Source organism: Euwallacea similis, chromosome 10 (assembly GCF_039881205.1).
Source record: "Euwallacea similis isolate ESF13 chromosome 10, ESF131.1, whole genome shotgun sequence".
NCBI classification, from domain to species: Eukaryota; Metazoa; Arthropoda; class Insecta; order Coleoptera; family Curculionidae; genus Euwallacea; species Euwallacea similis.
This window is the reverse complement of record NC_089618.1, coordinates 2,644,915-2,662,868: the sequence shown is the minus strand read 5'-3', so window position 1 is coordinate 2,662,868 and position 17,954 is coordinate 2,644,915. Positions and strand designations below refer to the sequence as shown.

At 39.7% G+C, this 17,954-nt stretch overlaps 5 protein-coding genes across 6 annotated transcripts; 3 read left to right on the top strand and 2 right to left on the bottom strand.

Annotated features, from left to right (window-relative positions):
* Nucleotides 1-149: 149 nt before the first annotated feature.
* On the top strand, nt 150-5,269 carry LOC136411827 (alpha-tubulin N-acetyltransferase-like). 2 transcript variants are annotated; one of them, XM_066394573.1, is made up of 7 exons: nt 150-467; nt 1,944-2,093; nt 3,108-3,279; nt 3,333-3,520; nt 3,574-3,670; nt 3,724-3,773; nt 4,636-5,269. In XM_066394573.1, exons 1-7 carry the CDS (start codon nt 364-366, stop codon nt 4,964-4,966), a joined length of 1,092 nt encoding a protein of 363 aa, XP_066250670.1. In that variant the 5' UTR covers nt 150-363; the 3' UTR covers nt 4,967-5,269. The 2 variants fall into 2 exon arrangements, with proteins under 2 accessions (XP_066250670.1, XP_066250671.1); XM_066394574.1 differs by lacking the exons at nt 3,574-3,670; nt 3,724-3,773.
* On the bottom strand, nt 5,255-8,203 carry LOC136411826 (tektin-3-like). The gene is made up of 6 exons (XM_066394572.1): nt 7,976-8,203; nt 6,869-7,014; nt 6,564-6,815; nt 6,021-6,512; nt 5,593-5,970; nt 5,255-5,537 (listed from the first exon to the last, which is right to left on the bottom strand). Exons 1-6 carry the CDS (start codon nt 8,018-8,020, stop codon nt 5,327-5,329), a joined length of 1,524 nt encoding a protein of 507 aa, XP_066250669.1. The 5' UTR covers nt 8,021-8,203; the 3' UTR covers nt 5,255-5,326.
* On the top strand, nt 7,405-9,023 carry Nubp1 (NUBP iron-sulfur cluster assembly factor 1). Its single transcript, XM_066394576.1, has 6 exons — nt 7,405-7,563; nt 7,650-7,773; nt 7,836-7,950; nt 8,214-8,478; nt 8,532-8,725; nt 8,784-9,023. The coding sequence occupies exons 1-6, from the start codon at nt 7,524-7,526 to the stop codon at nt 8,988-8,990; spliced, it is 945 nt and encodes a 314-aa protein (XP_066250673.1). The 5' UTR covers nt 7,405-7,523; the 3' UTR covers nt 8,991-9,023.
* On the bottom strand, nt 9,007-17,880 carry LOC136411640 (uncharacterized). The gene is made up of 17 exons (XM_066394285.1): nt 17,713-17,880; nt 17,561-17,644; nt 17,203-17,472; nt 16,979-17,150; nt 16,704-16,923; nt 16,357-16,637; nt 16,141-16,303; nt 15,975-16,078; nt 15,693-15,921; nt 15,342-15,646; nt 15,001-15,290; nt 14,756-14,950; nt 13,965-14,699; nt 9,922-10,085; nt 9,741-9,871; nt 9,288-9,679; nt 9,007-9,231 (listed from the first exon to the last, which is right to left on the bottom strand). The coding sequence occupies exons 1-17, from the start codon at nt 17,770-17,772 to the stop codon at nt 9,040-9,042; spliced, it is 3,987 nt and encodes a 1,328-aa protein (XP_066250382.1). The 5' UTR covers nt 17,773-17,880; the 3' UTR covers nt 9,007-9,039.
* On the top strand, nt 10,366-13,769 carry LOC136411824 (lipase maturation factor 2-like). Its single transcript, XM_066394571.1, has 10 exons — nt 10,366-10,564; nt 10,814-10,997; nt 11,052-11,153; nt 11,335-11,528; nt 11,585-11,763; nt 11,816-12,053; nt 12,109-12,314; nt 12,367-12,607; nt 12,657-12,873; nt 12,927-13,769. Exons 1-10 carry the CDS (start codon nt 10,462-10,464, stop codon nt 13,180-13,182), a joined length of 1,920 nt encoding a protein of 639 aa, XP_066250668.1. The 5' UTR covers nt 10,366-10,461; the 3' UTR covers nt 13,183-13,769.
* Nucleotides 17,881-17,954: the final 74 nt, after the last annotated feature.

Sequence of the window (17,954 nt, the reverse complement as noted above, 5' to 3'; positions counted from 1 at the left end):
TTGTGATCTGCCGGGAGTAGCGTTAATCGGGAAGAAGCGTGAAGCCCCAATGGGCCGCCTATGTCCTCAAACGAACCCAACCAACCTCGACCACCGCTTCCTTTCATTGAATCAGAAAACATACGCTACGCGCTGCTTTGACACGATCGTCCTACGGACGAAATCATCTCGTCGGCTCTGAAAAAACAAAAATCAAGTATCATCACTGACATTCTTGTGTCAAATTAGATGCACCTGTCATAAGCACCTCGAGCTCGTTTTATCGATTTTCCAGTGTGTCGGTGCTGTGTGAGGCTGTAAGGAGGAGCGGCGGCCTTGTCGGATACAAATTTGGAGGAAAACAGCTTTTTGGAGCCGCCGGCTATGGAGTTCCGATTCAACTTGAACGAGATCTTCAAGCACCCCATTGTGGAGGTGGGGAACACATTGGTTCCTCCTGGATTTAGCGGTGATAAGCGGGCCCTATGGTGAGTCATGGAAAGCGCACCTAAGGAGGGGGCGAAGTACCTGTTTGATATTCGATGTATGACTAAGAACGTGGATAAAAGATGAGGAAGGAAGAGCAACATGTAATAGGTTGGCAAGGACCAGTTGCCAAGGGATGCTATTATATAGGGTGTTTCCGAAAACGACTATTTGCCTAAACTCTCGCACCCTTTATTTCTAAAATGGAGCGATTCTGGACATGTGTTTATAAGAACTTTTAATTTTCGCCCAAGGAACATCCCCTTAAGCCCCTCCATTTTACCCAAAAATTGTTTTGTCAGGAAGAGCTGAAAAGTCTCAAAAATACTTGTCCTGTAGACATTTAGTAAAAGTACTTGAACAACATGATCTAATATTCTCAATAAATATATTTATTTCTTAATTCAATAGTACAAGTTTTTCTTATAACGCCCCTGTTATAGGGAGAACAGATCCATAACAAGAACAATTTCATGATTATCATTCAGGTGTCTAAGATCCACTACAACGTACTTAGAACTTGAAAGATATTCCTCTTACGAACCCCCTGTACATTCTTCATAAATTTCGTTTAAATCTAGACAATATTTGCTGCAACATTAATGTCGAAAAACAACCCTCATAGGGGGGTCTTATTGACCCAATTTAATGCTCGTCCTTGTTTTTCGGCACGTCTATTTGATCAATGCGTACATGGGGGTTTAAAAGCGGATATTTTCGCTGATATACTCCATTAACCTAATTTTTGAGGGCGTTTTGCAGATTCCACCTCCCAAAGTCGATAATTTCACATGCATGTCTGCAATAATTTCGACCACATATTGTACGTTTTTGACCAATAAAACGCCCAGATTTGCGACCATGAAATGTTTGATCCAATGTCTGGACTAGTCTGGAGGGCATGCAAATATCCCCATTTGCATTGATTCCTTCGTATATTTACACAACCACTGGAGGTTTTTACGAGAGCCACAAACCTCTCATTTTACGACCAACTTTCACTAAACTTAAGGGTCGTTGCATGTACTGGAATTAATTTCAGCCCTCTCACGCGAAGAAGTGACTTTTTTGTGGTTCATATTTTCGCACGACAGGGTGTTTTAGTTCATGAATATAAATGGGTCATTTGGGAGCAAAACAAAAACATTCAGGTACCATCGAAAACATATTACATGTCCCGTACCGGTAAATCGAGCGCGTGCTATTAATATGTATGTAATACCAGGAGGACGCGTATTGCGTCTTACAAGGCCAAGAAGATGCTTAATTAATTTAATTTGTTGTAACGTACATATACGTGCCTTGTATCATCTTTGCGACTTCCAGCCAATAATTGGGGTACACGTTGCCCAGCCTTGACACCACATAATAGCTGCTTTTGTTAAAGCAAATTGGTTTGCCCCAATCGATCCACTGCAAATCCATAATAATTAAAAACTTACAAAGCACCGTCATAAAAAATAGATTTGTTTTTGCAGGGATACTCAATCGAAGGTGACTCAAATCGTCAATGCGATGGGCGAGGCCTCAGCCCATGCCCAGAGCCTAACGAAACCCATCACCACCGCAGACCGGCTCAGAAATTCCGAACACCGATTGTATCTTCTCATTGACCAAAACGCCAATAAGTAAGTGTCACTGTTCTAATGATTTTTTTCCATTAATAGCCCTGAAGATTACTTGCGAAAACGAAGATTTAGCCGCACAAATTGCTTTGATTTATTAGTCACAGAGCGGTAAACTTGAGGTTTAATTGCCGCAAATCTACTTTCTACTTAAACTTAAATACGTAGTTCCTGCAATGATGATTGCAGCAATAATATTAATAATAATAGCACGCTCTGAATAAGCCTGCAGGTTGTAGAGTGAAATCGACTCTTTTCTGCCATGGTTTCATTGCCTGGTGGCTCACGTTCCTCTTGGAAAATTGTCGTCGACAAATTTGAAAATTCCGACGATTCAACCATCATTTTTGAGGCTCTTTTGGGCAGTTAACGTTATTTTAGTAGACAGAGTCGTTTGAGTCCTACGTCATTCGAGAACGTCTTTTTGAGCTCATGGCCCTCAATCCTTCTTCAACCAAGTCAAGTGGCTTCTACATCTGCGCCTACTTAATTGCAAAAAAAAACAGCGGGTCTTCTCGCCCTCATAGACCCACTGGAAGCGATAAAATGACCAGCTCCATTTTAGTCCAAACACCCACATTATAGTGCAAATATTTTACTAACGATGCATAGAATTAAGGCCAAAGTTTATTGCCACGAGCAGGAACCCGTTACAGAAAAAGCAGATGGTTTCAGTCATTTAAATCCGACATGGGTACCCAATTTTCCAGTTGCATATAGAAAGATTTGCATGCATACATCACTTGGAATATGCAGTAACTTCAATTAAGTGCATCCGGGGCTTAACGAACTTAAAAGAGGTTTTTATTGTTTCCTCAGTAATGTGCTTTTTATGCTATAATGACTTATTAAGAGCCAAATTATTCAGGCTTCGACTTCCTTCATTTTCACGGAAGCTATATACTCCGCGCTAAACGTATCAGCGCTTTAATAATTTGGCCCTAAGACCGGTACCTACTAAAGGCGCATGAGTGACATGAAAATACTTTGCTGAGCTCCTAAAATCTTGAATTTCAGTGGTAAAGGTGCAGTCACAGGTATGCTGAAAACTGGAGAAAAAAGCCTTTACGTTTTCGATCGCGAGGGTCAGCACTACCAAGTTTCACCCCCTTGCGTTCTGGACTTCTATATCCATGAGTCCAGGCAGCGGTCAGGCTTCGGTAGACAACTTTTTGAACACATGCTTCATGTAAGTTATTGAGCAAGTTTGAAAAAATGTTTCGAAGGTTTTTCCTCATGTAGAAGGAGCAGATTGAGCCGATGCGAATGGCGATCGATAGGCCCAGCGAAAAATTCCTCGGCTTTTTGCAGAAGCATTACGGGCTCAGCACTCCTGTTAAGCAAATGAATAATTATGTTGTGTTTGACGGCTTTTTTCCAAAAGCTGCTGAACCTATTCGAATGCCGGTAGAAGACGACAACAGTATCAGGTGAGACACTCACAAAACTAACTCATTCATTTTCGCTAACTTGATCCTAACAGTAACGTTTCGGCGAAGAAACAATCGGCCAACGGCCTGCAACAGGGGCGCCCCTTCGGGCGGTACGGCGCCCCCAGGCCGCCTTGCAGTATGGGACAGGTACTAACACAACATTCTTTGATTTCACCTTAACACAATAAACAATATTCCAGATCATCCATAACGACTCCGCTGTCATAAAATCCAACCAGAAAGCGTCGGGGTAAGTTCATTGGGGCTATTGAAACTAACATTTCATGGGACCCTATACAAAATTGCATGCTTTAGTGTTAAATACGAATCTATGACCCACTTAGAAAGGCAAAATAATACTCTCTATTACTGGTAAGTATTTTAGCTTCGGCCAGCGTATGTGTAAGCGTGAATGTTCGTTAATAGTTACCCCCAAGGCAAGCCACGCATTGTAATAGGCCCAATGGGCCCTATTGCAATGCTCAGCAAACAGGCTCTCGAGGATTTATCGTATGACTGTGTTTGATGTTGAATAAACTTCGTTCACCTTTTTGTCGAAAATGTTTAAGTTCATATTTTTTCCAAAGTTTCGAAATAAAAACAGAATATGAAGTGTGACCTACATTGAATTTAATTAACAATATTTCATCATTTCCAGCATTAGGTTTCAAGCCGGTATAACCTTTTAAGGTTCATTTTAAGACCGGTTTAAGGTCCGTCCAAATGCTACTCTCCGTAGCTCTAGTAAGCTCTTAGATCCCCTAACATGGAATAATACTTCTATTTCCCTCCCATTTTTAGTCAGACCCTGGTAGTTGCCAGGCTTCCCAATATAAGTAGGAATTAATTTCTAAAAGGTCCCACCCTTAAAATCTCCGTCTTTAAGTCGGTTTTTCCCAATGCGATTTAATGCGGTAAGTAAAACCATCTTTACTTGGGCAGCTTTGCTTCTTTTAACATTTTTATTTTTTCGCTATGTTTCTATTATTTATTTTTCAGTTCGTTTCGTTTCTTTTTCATTTGCAGGGCCGAAATAGTTTCGCAATAAACCTCCCCCACAACTGTCGTCAACACCCGCACTTTTACCTCCCCCTTTGTAAATAATGTTCCAGCCCGCAAGAACCAAAGGCAGATCGGCCGAACTCGCTCAATATTGATGCCGCCGAAGAACCATTTGCTGTTGAAGACGTAAAGCAAGAGTTGCTAGAAGAAGAAAGAGAGGAAGCTTTGGACGTACCCAGTAACGAAGAAGACGCAGACAGCCTTGATGCTGTGGAAGAAGAGATTCGAAACGTTGAAAGTGCACCCGAGAGTGCCACGCTTAAAGGCCTCATGAGCCCCAGAACGGAGGCGGCGGGCATTGTCACTCCCGGAAGGAGCACTCCGGGGCTCACAGATCAAGGCTACTTTGACTTGAAGTTTTACCATAACAAGCTGTGGTAAGGGGATGCCATTAAAACAGTCAAAACTGGTCTCGACACAGATTTCATTGCACAAAGGGGGTGCGCTTGAGGGTGCAATTTCATCAGCGGTTTAGTTTCAGTTCAAAGAATATGTGATCTTAATCACCAAAGTCTCTGTGTATAATAGTGAATGATTTGCGCGGAACAAATAAAAGCTTATTTTGGGAGCCTTTTTATTTGACTCTTCGTTTTTGTTAATTAATTTTTAGTTATTTTCTTATATCATTATTGTTATCTATGGGGCCTCGCCCAAATTATTTTCATTAAATTATCCTAGCAACAATTAGTTTTATTTACTAACAAGCATTACATATAACTTGAATCAAATAAGAAAACTTGATCAATATTTGATAGTGGCAGTGATAGGAAAGGAGCGGCGTAATCCCATACACTTTTCTCTATCGATGAATAGGGAATTACACTTGTTGTGTAAGTCTTCTTCAAGGATCGCCCTGCTCTTCAGCAACTGCTGGTGCTGAGCCTCTGCTTCTTGCAGCTTTTTGTGCAAGTACTCGATGCTGTCCTGTAGATCACGCACTTCATTCACTAGCCTAAAAACGAAAATACAATACAAAAACGTTTATTATAGGTGTCGTTAAGTCTGACCGATCCTGAGCATTGTCTCTGCACAGCTCAATACTCTTCCTGTGGGTGCGCGACTCCAGCCTCGTTTGAGCTACTTTCATGGGGGCGCTCTTATCCAAAATGCCCTTTTTCAGCAGTTCAATATTCTTTTCAAGATCGAAAATCTCCTGCTGGACCTTATGGAGGTGGTTCTGCAGCTTGCTCTTGGCCTCCAATTCTTCAGCTGCTCGTCTAGCTAGAGAATTGTTGGTGTTGCTCCAAGCATCCCAAATCTCCTGAGAGCACGTGTTGATAAGATTGTCTACGTCTGACCTCATTTGAGCCGAATGCCCCCTCTCCGATTGAGATTTCTGCACTATTCGATTGCTGTGCTCTGCCCAAGTTTGAATGGTGCTCACCCTGATTCAATTTTAATGAATTCCAAATTTAAGCGAAACCATAACACTTACGTGGGATCGAACTTTTCAATGCCCCCATAGTAGTTAATCCCCTTGGAAAAGTCATTCAATTGGTGGCAAATGTTGTCGATACCCAAAGCTCCCTCTTTACTAGTGATGTCCGTTTCAAGCTCATGCTGCGCAGCTCTATTATTACGCAGTTGATCTCCTACTTTAGAGGCCAGACACTTGAGTTTTGCCTGCGCATTGCGGTAAATTTCGATTTCACTCAAAAGAGACTGCTCAGGACTGTCATGGACTAGCTCAATTCCGTTTCTCCTCTCTCTGTGATAAAGGCATTCCTGCGCAATATGCAGCGGAGCCTCGATATCATTTATAGCCTTATCAATGGCTCTTTTAGCGTCTTGCAGCAGACTGGTCTCAGTGAGAAGTCTCTCTAATTCAGTCCTCACTTCATTGCGCCAGAAAGTTGTATCAGTTATCCGCTCCCCAAGTCTACGTCCAGACTCCCTTTGGCCCTGTGCAGTCTTCTCATCAGTTTCCCTATAAAGACATCGAATAAAAAGTTTATCCAAACCACCCCAAAATGACCACCTCATAACTCTAATAAAATCTCCCCTAAGCCTCTCCGAGTAATTTCGGTTGGTATCAGCAACGCTGTAGTTCTTCAAGTTGCTTTGGGTCCACTCCAAAGGGGTATAACGAGTGTATAGGGCAGCTCTAGTAGTGTGCGCAGGGTTCCTCTCAAACCCAGTCACTAAATTTGGGAATTTCAAGGGCTCAGTAGCCATACCGTAAGGCGTGTAGCATGGGTCGATAATGCAATTCGTAACATGTTGGCTAGGCCTTAATGCAAGAAATTATCACACAAAGATTTTTTAAATGTAATTAATCATTACAAGGGTACAGTTCCATATCCCAGGGTGGGCCTCCAAGGATGGGGGCGCGGTGTTTCATAGTACTGCCCAATCCTGGCTGGCATTGGGGGGCCCGCTACTTGCTCCATACAAGGGGTAGCCATCATGGTGCTCCATGGCTGCAGTTGCTTCAATACAGAACCCTCAGTTAAAATATGGGGAAGTTTTAGTGAGTACGGGACTGTCTCTGGTTGGTGTGGATTGAAATGGATTTTTTAGAAAAATTACAATTTTATGGTGGAAGTGCCAGGTGAAGCGTGTTGCCAAATGTCTCAAAGATTAAATTAAATTATAGGTGACCTGGCAATGATGACTGTTCGCTAATGTAGCGCGCTGTTATCACTTCCGGAGTGACTTTAAAGGATACTTTTTTTATAATATAAAATGGACATTCGGACTAACATACAGCTTTTCTTTACGTATATTAATATTCCTCAATTTATTCCTATTATAAAAATACGTTAAAAACTATCTAAAACTATAAAAAAAACAAACCGAATTATCTATTTGGAAACGTTGCAATCACTTCTTCGACAAAGACAATTAACATAACCTCACATTTTCCGAATTTACAAAGTTGTAGTAATCCTTTCATTTTTCTTTAATCGTCAAGAAATCTTAAAAAGTCACGTTCTAAATGTCTAGTGTTGTGGAGAAGCCCCAATCAGCTCCCGAACGTAAGTACTACCCATAACATTTCAACTTTAATGCAAAACCCCTGTCTGAAAATCACATTGAACTGGGCCCCATTTTAATTCCATAGACTGCCCAGGAACACAAAGTGAGGAGGCAGGCAAGGCTGCAGCTTGTGGGGGATGCCCCAATCAACAAATATGTGCGTCAGGGCCTAAAGGACCTGATCCTGGCATAGCTTTAGTGAAAGAAAGGTACTACAGCTGCCTCTTGCATGTCAGGCTGGCTTGGACTTGATTGATTTTCAAATTTTAAGGTTGGAGAGTGTTAAACATAAAATCCTAATCCTCTCTGGAAAGGGAGGAGTAGGGAAAAGCACTGTAACTGCTTTGCTTAGTAGAGCTTTGGCTGCCAGAGATGTGGAGAGAAATGTGAGTATCATAGCCTCAGACTTACCCTGTTATAGCGGCTTCTACGTTCTTTTTCGTGCCCAAATATCATTCTTACTGTCTTATAAGGGGAACTGAAATAATGCAACAGCCAGGGTTCAATTCACAACCTAGTGTCAGGTTGTATCGGGGTAGTTGACCTAAATATTTTGACTGCAACAGAATATATTGATTTTTTAAGTTAATATTAATAATACTGGGTGTTTAATAAATATATGTCCACAAAATAAACTAATGACTTTTAGGTTGCAGTCTTAGACATAGACATTTGTGGCCCTTCTCAGCCCTATGTCCTAGGCGTCCAAGATGAGCAAGTGCACCAGTCAGGCTCTGGCTGGTCTCCAGTTTATATAGATGACAATCTCTCAGTAATGTCCATAGGCTTTTTATTGTCATCAGCAGATGATGCAATAATTTGGCGTGGGCCCAAGAAAAATGGCATGATCAGACAGTTTTTAAGTGAAGTTGATTGGGGCCAGCTTGATTATTTATTAATGGACACCCCTCCAGGTATTACTAACAGCTTAATGTGTGAATTACCACTATAGGTTTTGGGTCATTAGGTACCTCTGATGAGCATTTATCAGCTGTGACTTACTTATCTCAAGCCAATCTAACTGGAGCTGTGATTGTTACCACACCTCAAGAGGTAGCTTTGTTGGATGTGAGAAAAGAGATTGATTTTTGCAGGAAAACCAATATTAAAGTCTTAGGAGTTGTGGAGAATATGGCCGAATTTGTTTGTCCTTGCTGTCAGGTGCTTTACCCTATAAGACTCACTTTATTGCAAAAGAAATTATTTCAATTTATTGCAGAAATCTTCAAACATTTTTAAAGCCACTACTGGAGGGGCCAGAAAAATGTGTGAGGAATTAGATGTGCCTTTTCTGGGCAGTCTTCCCTTGGACCCTAAAGTGGCCAAATGCTGTGATGAGGGAAAGAATTTCTTTGAGGAGGTACCTGAATCACCCGTAGTCAGAACTCTGGATAGTGTTATTGAAAAGCTTTTGTTGCAGGTTTAAGTTTGAAAAGGATAAATAAATGTTTTACTTGTTTTTATTAAATTTTTTATTAACTTAAAACAAACTGAAAATATTTATTTCCTGATTTACACAAGACACTTTCAGCTAAAATATAAAAATTGTCCTCTGAATGCATGTCCATAAGCTCTGTAAATTTGTCATTCAGTTGGGCCACATAAGCTTCAAGTTCTCTCTGCATGTCTCCAACAAACCAAGCTATACTGATGTGAAATGAAGGATCCTTAAAAGCAAAAAATATATATTGAAAAATTTAGTGGTTCAGTAATAAAAATTTACCTTATAGAAGCAAGGCAAATGGAACTCATTGAGGCACTGATCTAAGACATTTACCAGACTTAATAAAGTGTCATAACCACTCTTTATTCGTACTCCTATGAAAGTTCTAGTGCGCTCCTCATTACAATAAACTTTAATGCCTTTTAATAAGATGATAAATCTGCAACAAACATTTTTAAATACAGAATTTGGCCTGTCTGTGATGAAATACTTTCTAAAAACACCTAAATGCTCCTTCAAGCTTTGTATGAAAGGAGTAATCCAGTGGTACTTTAAAACCACAGTTTTAGTGAGACTTATATGAAAATCTTCCGAGATTTTCACTTCCAAGTGAGAAGGCATGATTTCCTTAATATAAGAGCACAACTCTAAGATGCTAGGTTTGGCTTCAACTAAGTATAATTTAAAGAGGTAAGAAACCCATATTATTTGTGGTAATTCATTCAGACTCACATGAAATATATACAAATGTAGCCCAATTGCCCCGCTCATGAGCAAAAGATCTCAATCTTCCCTCATGCAGAACTGGATCATCTTTAGGCTCATCTTCATTTTTTGTGATGAAGTGTGCAGGCACAGGCAGTCTGGAAATTTACTCTCTGAAGTGAGGAATTAATAAAAGCCTTTATAGTACCTTTGAGGACGGCTGTCACTCTCTGGGTCCTCTCTAAAGGTGCGTTTGGTGGAGACTCGAGGCCCTGGGACTTCATCCTCAGAGGAGTCTCCACCGTACTCAGTTAAGAGTGCTAGGGAAGTTTTGTTGGTCATATTTTGATACTGACATGGGTATTTGAGGCACTTTTATTTTTAATACTTAAGTTGCCGCCTTTATAAGCAATTTCGACGATTGTAAACAATATAAATAAACATAACCTTACAATTGGCATTGGTAGATGGAAGAAGAACCAATGACTATAGTTTATTCCTGCTTTTGATTTTGAAGGTGGCACTACTATAGAAGAGTAGCGCTTCTTTCGTTTCATTCACATGTCATAGAAAAGGATAACAATCAACCTCAATTATAAAATTCCCCCCTACTATTGTTCCTGTCAAGGTTAAATCTTATAGCAGCGAAGCGTGCTTCGTATTACATATTTCTTGGTCCTTATTTTTCATTTAAAATTGGTAATTCATTATTTAAAAACGTGAAATTTGGTGTTTTCCTAAGAAGAAAATGAATGAAATTATCTCGGTCCGATATACTAGGAATCTACTCCTCAGGGCTATTTGCATAGTATATCTTTCAGCCTTTTTATCATGGTATATTCAGGCTCCAGGTAAGCGTAAACAAATCATACATGGTGGTACCGTTATTTGCTGGTACCTGATCATCAAGCCATAATCATCCGATTTGGTCAGCAAATAACAAATTGAGAAAAATCTATTTATAAGAGTTTATGTAATTTGAATGCTTTTAAAATAGACAATTTCATATCAAAATTTATATAGAGATTAGTGGGTATTTATTTTTAATAATGATGCTATTTATTACCATAAACAGTTCATGTTACAAAGCTTCTTTCCAGGGCTATATGGCGATAATGGAATTTTACCTGCCAGGTCAGTGCTGGAGAACAGCAAACACAAAACATTATCAGCTAAAATTCATTATCAGCCCACTTTGTTGTGGCTGGCCCCCTATGTGGGTTTCAGCACTAGTGATGCTATAGACATATTGGCTCTATTTGGTATGTTATTGGCCTTCACAGGGTAAAACTGCTAATCATATTGAAAACCTGGCAATTAAACTTATACTGATTTCAGGACTGTCTCACAGAAGTTCTGTATAGTCCCAGTGTTTACAGCTTTGTGGTCTTTATACTTCTCTTTGTATCAAGTTGGGCAGACCTTTGTGTCAAACAATTTGTAAGTTTTTCCCAAGGGATTTCAATTTTTGAACCTCAAGTCCCCAGCATGTGCACCAAAATACCTCAGAAATCTGCTTCTTGATTCTTCCTTTGTCCTGTTATCCAATTTTTCCATCTTTGTCCTTCCATGAATTTTTCTCCACTCAATTTCAGCATGTACTAAACGTTCCAATTTTTAGTGATGAACTCCTCCTTGAAGCAGGCTTCATTGTCATATTCCTAGCGCCTTTGTTGCCAGGACGCAGGAAGACTAAAGTTCCTTCCACAGAGCTGATAGGAATTTGGCTTTGCCGCTTTCTCCTGTTTAGGGTGTTATTCACCTCAGGTCTGGGAAAGCTGCTAAGTGGCTGTCCCAAGTGGTGGACCCTGTCAGGTTGGCATTTTAAATACTTTTAATTGAAGGAATTGAGAGAGAGGTGTTTTTTCCAGCTCTAAATCATTATTTTGAGACTATGCCATTGCCTAATCCCTTATCATTTTATGCCCAAAACTTGCCCACATGGATCTTGAGATTAAGCACTGTTTATGCGAATTTATGTGAGCTGGTTGTTCCATTTTTGTTCTTTTTGCCTGTGAGGTCGGCTCGGATTACTGCATTCCATTTGGAGGTAATGTGTCTGAAGGTAACACTGAAATCACTAAAGTGTCTTTGTTTTTCAGATCTTACTTCAAACCTGCATTGTTGCCACTGGAAATTTCGGCTTCTCAAATATCCTGATAGTTACTTTACTGCTGTCCCTATTAGATGACCAGTTTTTCTATGAGAGGAAAAAGCCCATGTCTAAGTGGGACATTTTGGACAATACTGTAAATGTAGGGATCTGGGCATTGGTGACTTTTGGTCTCATTAAGCTGTATGGGTTGAACTATAATGGAGGAATATTAGAAACACAGATTTGTAAGTGTCTGCATAGGAAATGGGATAATTATATGTAGGCTGGTTGTTATTGTAGCCTTCACAAAAACTCAGTTAAGCTTATTGGTTGAAAGCGCCCTGCCTTGGGTTGCCTTGTTTCTCCTTATCACATTGGGGATCACCATTTTGCTGTGCCTAAGGCAAATTTTGTATAACAACAACTACACTGGAAGCATCACAATTGGGCTCTTAGTTACAGGTGTCTACACAATGTTTGCGGTACTTATTTTCTTTGGCGGTTCTGTGAGTCTTTCATAGGATAATGAGAACTATTTTTCACCTAAATAATATTTAGACAACATTATTGTCCATGCACCCAAAAACCAATTCTTCAGTACACCCTTTCCAACAAGTCACCTTTAACCGTCTGCACAAAGCGCGTATCGTTAACCAATACAACCTGTTTCCGAAGATCACAGGTGTGGAGGGACGCCCAGAAATTCTCCTAGAAGGCTCGGACAGTCTAGAAGGCCCATGGAAAGAGTACAATTTCCTTTATAAGCCGGGAAATGTTAATCATTCCCTGGCCTTTGTTGGTAAGTGTTTTGCAGTGTTGTTTTGAGATAATTTAACGTTTCCGCCTAGCTCCATACTCTCCGAGATTGGATTGGCAGTTCTATTGGGCTGCGCAAAGCACGTATGACAAACAACCTTGGCTGTTGTCACTCACTCATCGGTTGTTGACCTCCAGGCCTGAAGCGTTGAGTTTAATTGATCAGAGGCACTCACCCTTCAGTTCTAAACCCCCGAAGTACATCAGGGGAGTTTTGTATAAGTACAAATTCTCTTCTTGGGGGCATAGGTAAGTTCAGAGATTGCCGGTAATAAAAAAATAACTTTGTGCGTTTTATCAAGATCGCAGCCAGGATGGTGGGTACGCGAGAGGGTGACGGAATACTTCCCTCCCTACTCTAAAGACTCCCCAGCCTTAGAGGATTACTTAAGAGCGAGGAATTTACTTCCTTCTAGAAAACAGGAGGTAGAACCTGATCTGTGGAAAAAGGCTATGGACAAAATGAGACTCGGTGGGAGTCAACTTGAAGGGTCTATCCTTTTTTGGACGTTGCTGGCGGCTGCACTCACCATCATTATAGCATTTAGCCGCATTTAAGACATGTCTTCGACATTGCTTTAAATGCATTGATGATTTTTCCATTGTGTTTCATTTCTGAAGGTATTGCAATGGATGAACTGAAACTTTTAACTAATTTATATTTACACTTTATAATTTTTTTCGAATATACATATTATAGAGGCCATAGAACCGATTTGCGCGCGGGCCCGTTAATTAATTTTACACAAGATTATGATCTAATTGTCGCTTTGGGACTGATTTTTTTCTATGTTACTTTTCTATAGAATCTCAATTATTAGATTTGCAGACTCTAATAAAAGAGTGTCTCAAACTTATACATATCTCGACTATTTAACATCAATTTCTCGTTATTTGAGTCACTCAGTCTGCGAGCTAAGAAGCTATAGTTTTGAGCACAAATTATGTTATTGAAATAATAATAAGAATATTCTCGTTACTTGTGTTATCTGTGTGTCGTAGAAATGTGTATTAGGTTTTGAAGATAGTGTGTGTAAAGAAACCGTTCAAGTGCGTATATCTAATTAGGAGGAAATAATAGTTTTGTAAGTAATCATTGTATGTCATCTCACAGTCAAAAATATGAATTAAACATGAAATCAAAAAGTTATGGTTTTATGACTTGTTTTCATCAAAATCAAGCGAAATCCAAGACAATTTGGCAGCGATGACAGACAGTTAACCAACAGAATAGATGCATAAAAACTCGGTTTCTTAATAACAAAAATATGTATTTTCGCTAAGGTATCATTTGCTACAAAGTCACATATAAATAAAATAAATAAGTCCCCTAAAACTTAGAATTCGAAATTCTCCTCCTCCTCTTTGAGGGAACGTTGCTTCAAGACGGCATTCAGCATGTTCAGGTCTTTGACGTCATCCTCTGTGGCCATTACCGAGCTATCACAGCCATCGTTGCCCAGCACCAGCTCTCCTTTTGCCATGTCAAAGTTGCTTTGTTTCCTAATCTTTTTAGGCGATAAAGTGGAGTTTTTAACATAATTATCGCTATTTGACAAGTTGATATTTGTCATGTTAATATCCGTCCTCTTGGCAGACACCTTCTTTTTTTGATGCGTCATTTTTGGCTCTTTTTTAATGGGAAAATCCACTGGTTTCTCTTCAACGATTTTTTTTTTTAGAAGCACCACTGCGGGTTTATTCACTGTGGAATTGTTAGATGTTAAGTGGGATGGCTCGTTGACTTTACTTCTCTTCCGTCGACGGAAAGCCCTGAGTTTGCTGCTACTTTTCGTTAAATCAACTGTAGAGTTTTCACGCTTTTTTATTTCGACATTGCAAATGACACTTTTCTGCGTGGTTAGTTCACAGGATGTTCCGATTGGCCTCTTAACTGGCTTAAAGTGTTTCAAATCTTCTAAAGTCTGGTTGATTCTGCGCTTAAGCTCTTCAGCTATCGTTAGTTTTGGTTTAACGTTATTGTCAACGTCGCTGACTGCAGTTGCCAACTCGCTGATTGACGGTTTGCAATCATTTGTGTCTATTCTGGGCTTCTTTTGATACGTCCGTAGTTCCTGCATAAAAATTGTTGTTCTTCAAGCTTGAAATGGACTGATTGTTTATTTACTACCTTTGGCCGAGTTGTCAAGTGATCAAGAAGAGCTGGCGCTGGTGTTACTAATGAGAGCATAGCTGGTAATTTGAACATAGCGAAGAATCTCCTGGAGAAGAGAGTTCGTTCTTCAAGTAACTGCTGCTGCTGCTCTGCAGGAAGACTCGCCATGTGATTATTTATGCACCATAAAACCTGCCGCTCCATTTCGTCCTTCCTGCAGAGAAACACAGTTATTTCACCCCCAAAATCCATTCACATACTCGCCTAAAATCATCTGATTGCTTCTCTCTTTTAACGCAGTTATTCTTGTAGATCTGATTTTTAATTAATAAACTGCGCATTCCCACCACCGTGTTGAGATTGGGGGGCACTAGCCTATGCACAGCCTCCTCCTTCCCTCCAATCACATATTCGTCTTTGGCCGCTGATGTGTTCCTGACCAGGGCACTTAAAATACCTACGTCGATCCCGTCCAGGCGCTGGTCCTCCTGGAATTTCACAGGAATGTGGAGCTCCGCTTGAAAAGTTGTTAATAGACTCCCGATCGCATCTAAAAAATCTCTTTAACCTACCAAAAAATGTATCAAGTTCTGTAAAATACCTGAGGCTGTTTCTACGTAGTCAGCTAAACTATCAGCCTCCTCGAACTTTATTTTCATAGACCCGCTGAAATAATCAGTGATGAGATCGTCTATAGCTATGCTGGGCATCACTGAAACATCACTGTCACTATCACACTGAATTGCTTCTTCTGGAGATCTTTTTACACCCCTAGTCAATCGCTCGTTAACAGTTGACTTCCGTTGAAGAGGTTCCGCTTTGGGTTTCGGACTCACTTCTAGCATTCGTTCAATATCAGGGAGGGTCGGAATCACTTCGCAATCTTTGAATTTCTCCACCATGTACCTGACTTAAATATTTAAAAAATTCTTCGCAGAAATTTCTAACTTACCGTAAATAATCGAATTCTTTTTGGCCCGCCAGGCCAGCAAATCGTCTACGTGGAGCGTTCTCCAAATGACCACTTGGATTCGTCGCTTGAAATTTCATAAGGGTGTTGTATCTCTGTCTGATCTGAGAGCTGGATCTGTTTAACTCTGGCACCAATTGGTTCCAACTCTTCAAGCCATGTTTTTCCACAAAAGACAGGATAATTTGGTCCTCTTTCAGTGTAAAAGAACCTTAGAAATGCCTTTACAACTACCTTCATTGAAGATTATCAATTACTCAATACCCTTTTTCACAACGTTCCTGAGATTGGAGTTGTAGCGCGCTTTCAGCTGTGGCACTGACCGATTAGGGAAGTGTTTCTTGATTTTTGTGAATCTACTCCCAAACCTGAATTGCTCAACAACAGACTTTAGTGGGGAATTTTTATTGCAGAACCAAACAAAACATACCGCTCAACTAATACCATCAGCAAAACGTCCTCTGCCTCAGTAAACCTATTCTTATGAATATCGTCATTCTCTATGCTCAAATAATACTTATAGCGGTGGAAGACTTGAGAGCGTACTCTACCCTTAAAATGGTGCGTTATTTGAGTCCAAGGAATGTAATCACCTTCAGGAAAATCCCAAATTAGTACCAACAAAAAAACACAAACACAAACGGACCTTCTCTATATTTTTCAACTAAAGCACTCAATTTTCGGTTTTCCTCAGGAGTGAATTTCCCTGGCAGTATTGGAGGATGTAATTTCTTGAAATAGTAACTGCACACAATGAAACCTGAACGATTGGTACCTAAAGCTGAAGCAATTTGATCCCAGTTTTGAAAGTTGTATTCCTGAACCAATTGTTTGAGCCTCTCACTTTCCTCTGCAGTCCATGAGGATTTATTTATGTTAGGGTGGACATAAGTGCGCCAGTAAATTTTACAGTCATCTGAGACATACCTATATGGTTGCAGAATTCAATAATTTCTAAAATTCTAAAACTGAAATCTAAAGAAAATATTTTACCTTTCCTTGAACAAATTTTTAGATATTCTTTCCCAATCAATAACACTCTCATTCCCTAATGCAGGATATGACGACTCCCCCAAATGTTTTAGCCTTACTTCTAAAGCTTCAACCTTTGCTTTATCCTCTTCAGTAATATTTTCCTCATCCTTGGCCATTATACTATTAATTTGCTTATTAATATCAGTAGTTAGCACCATTTTATAATGAAAAGCAACACCTAATAGCAAAACAGGTACAATAATAAGCATCAGTACAAAAACTAGACATATAACCTTTTTTTAGCCGAAGAACATCCTTATGCACCCACTTATTTGAAAGGTTCATGTCATAAAACAATACTTCTCCTTTCTTGACTTTGCGCAATGTGTCAGCATTTGGAGGGCAAGGAAAATTGTCTGTAGTTTTAAAATATGGAATACCCAACCTCCAAACTTTTGGATGGTACTACAAAAAAAAGCTCTTGTACCTTCAAAAACATGTTAATGGTCAAATGAACCTTTTTGTTGCAGGTGGCTATGGCTCTGCAATACTCCTCCTGCTTGGTTATGTCAGATAAACACTCTATTAACAAGTCTTTTACTCTCTTATACATTTGCATAAGTTGCACATTTTTAGACCTATTGAGAATAAGCAGCTGTTTGAGTTGTTCATTCTCACAAGACTCTATCACAGCCTTCTCACTAGGGGTGAGATATTCTGAGGGAGCATAAGTGTTTAGCTTTGTTACATCTGTTCTTGAGTATTGGGGAAAATCTTGATCGTCTACCTAATTAATTGGATGGGTAAGAGTAAAGTTTAAGGGCTATATTTAGGACAAAAAGAAAGTTTGACATAATCAATTTTAGGATATTTACCTCAAAGGGATCTTCATCATTGGGATTGTAGTCGAGGTCTGCATAATCAGCTTCATCGTACTCAGAATCCTCGGCCTCCTGTTCCTGAAAGGGAACCCGGAAATTAATTAAAAAAACAATCACTATGCAAAAGCAGGAAACGAAATTCTAACCTCAACTTTGTATTTGTTGATAATTTCTTGGAGCTTCTCCGCGTCCTCTTTATCTTGCATGGTTCAATATCTAATCTATGGCATTAGAGGCTCACTTTGCTGATATCTTCACATAGAAAATAATGTTGGAAACTCGTTAAAAACTCTATTGTTCATCGACAATAAATTAAAGGGACGATTGTAAGTTTTATATACAAAATAAAAACAAAAATGGCGACTGTGGCTGTTCTAATGTCAAAAGT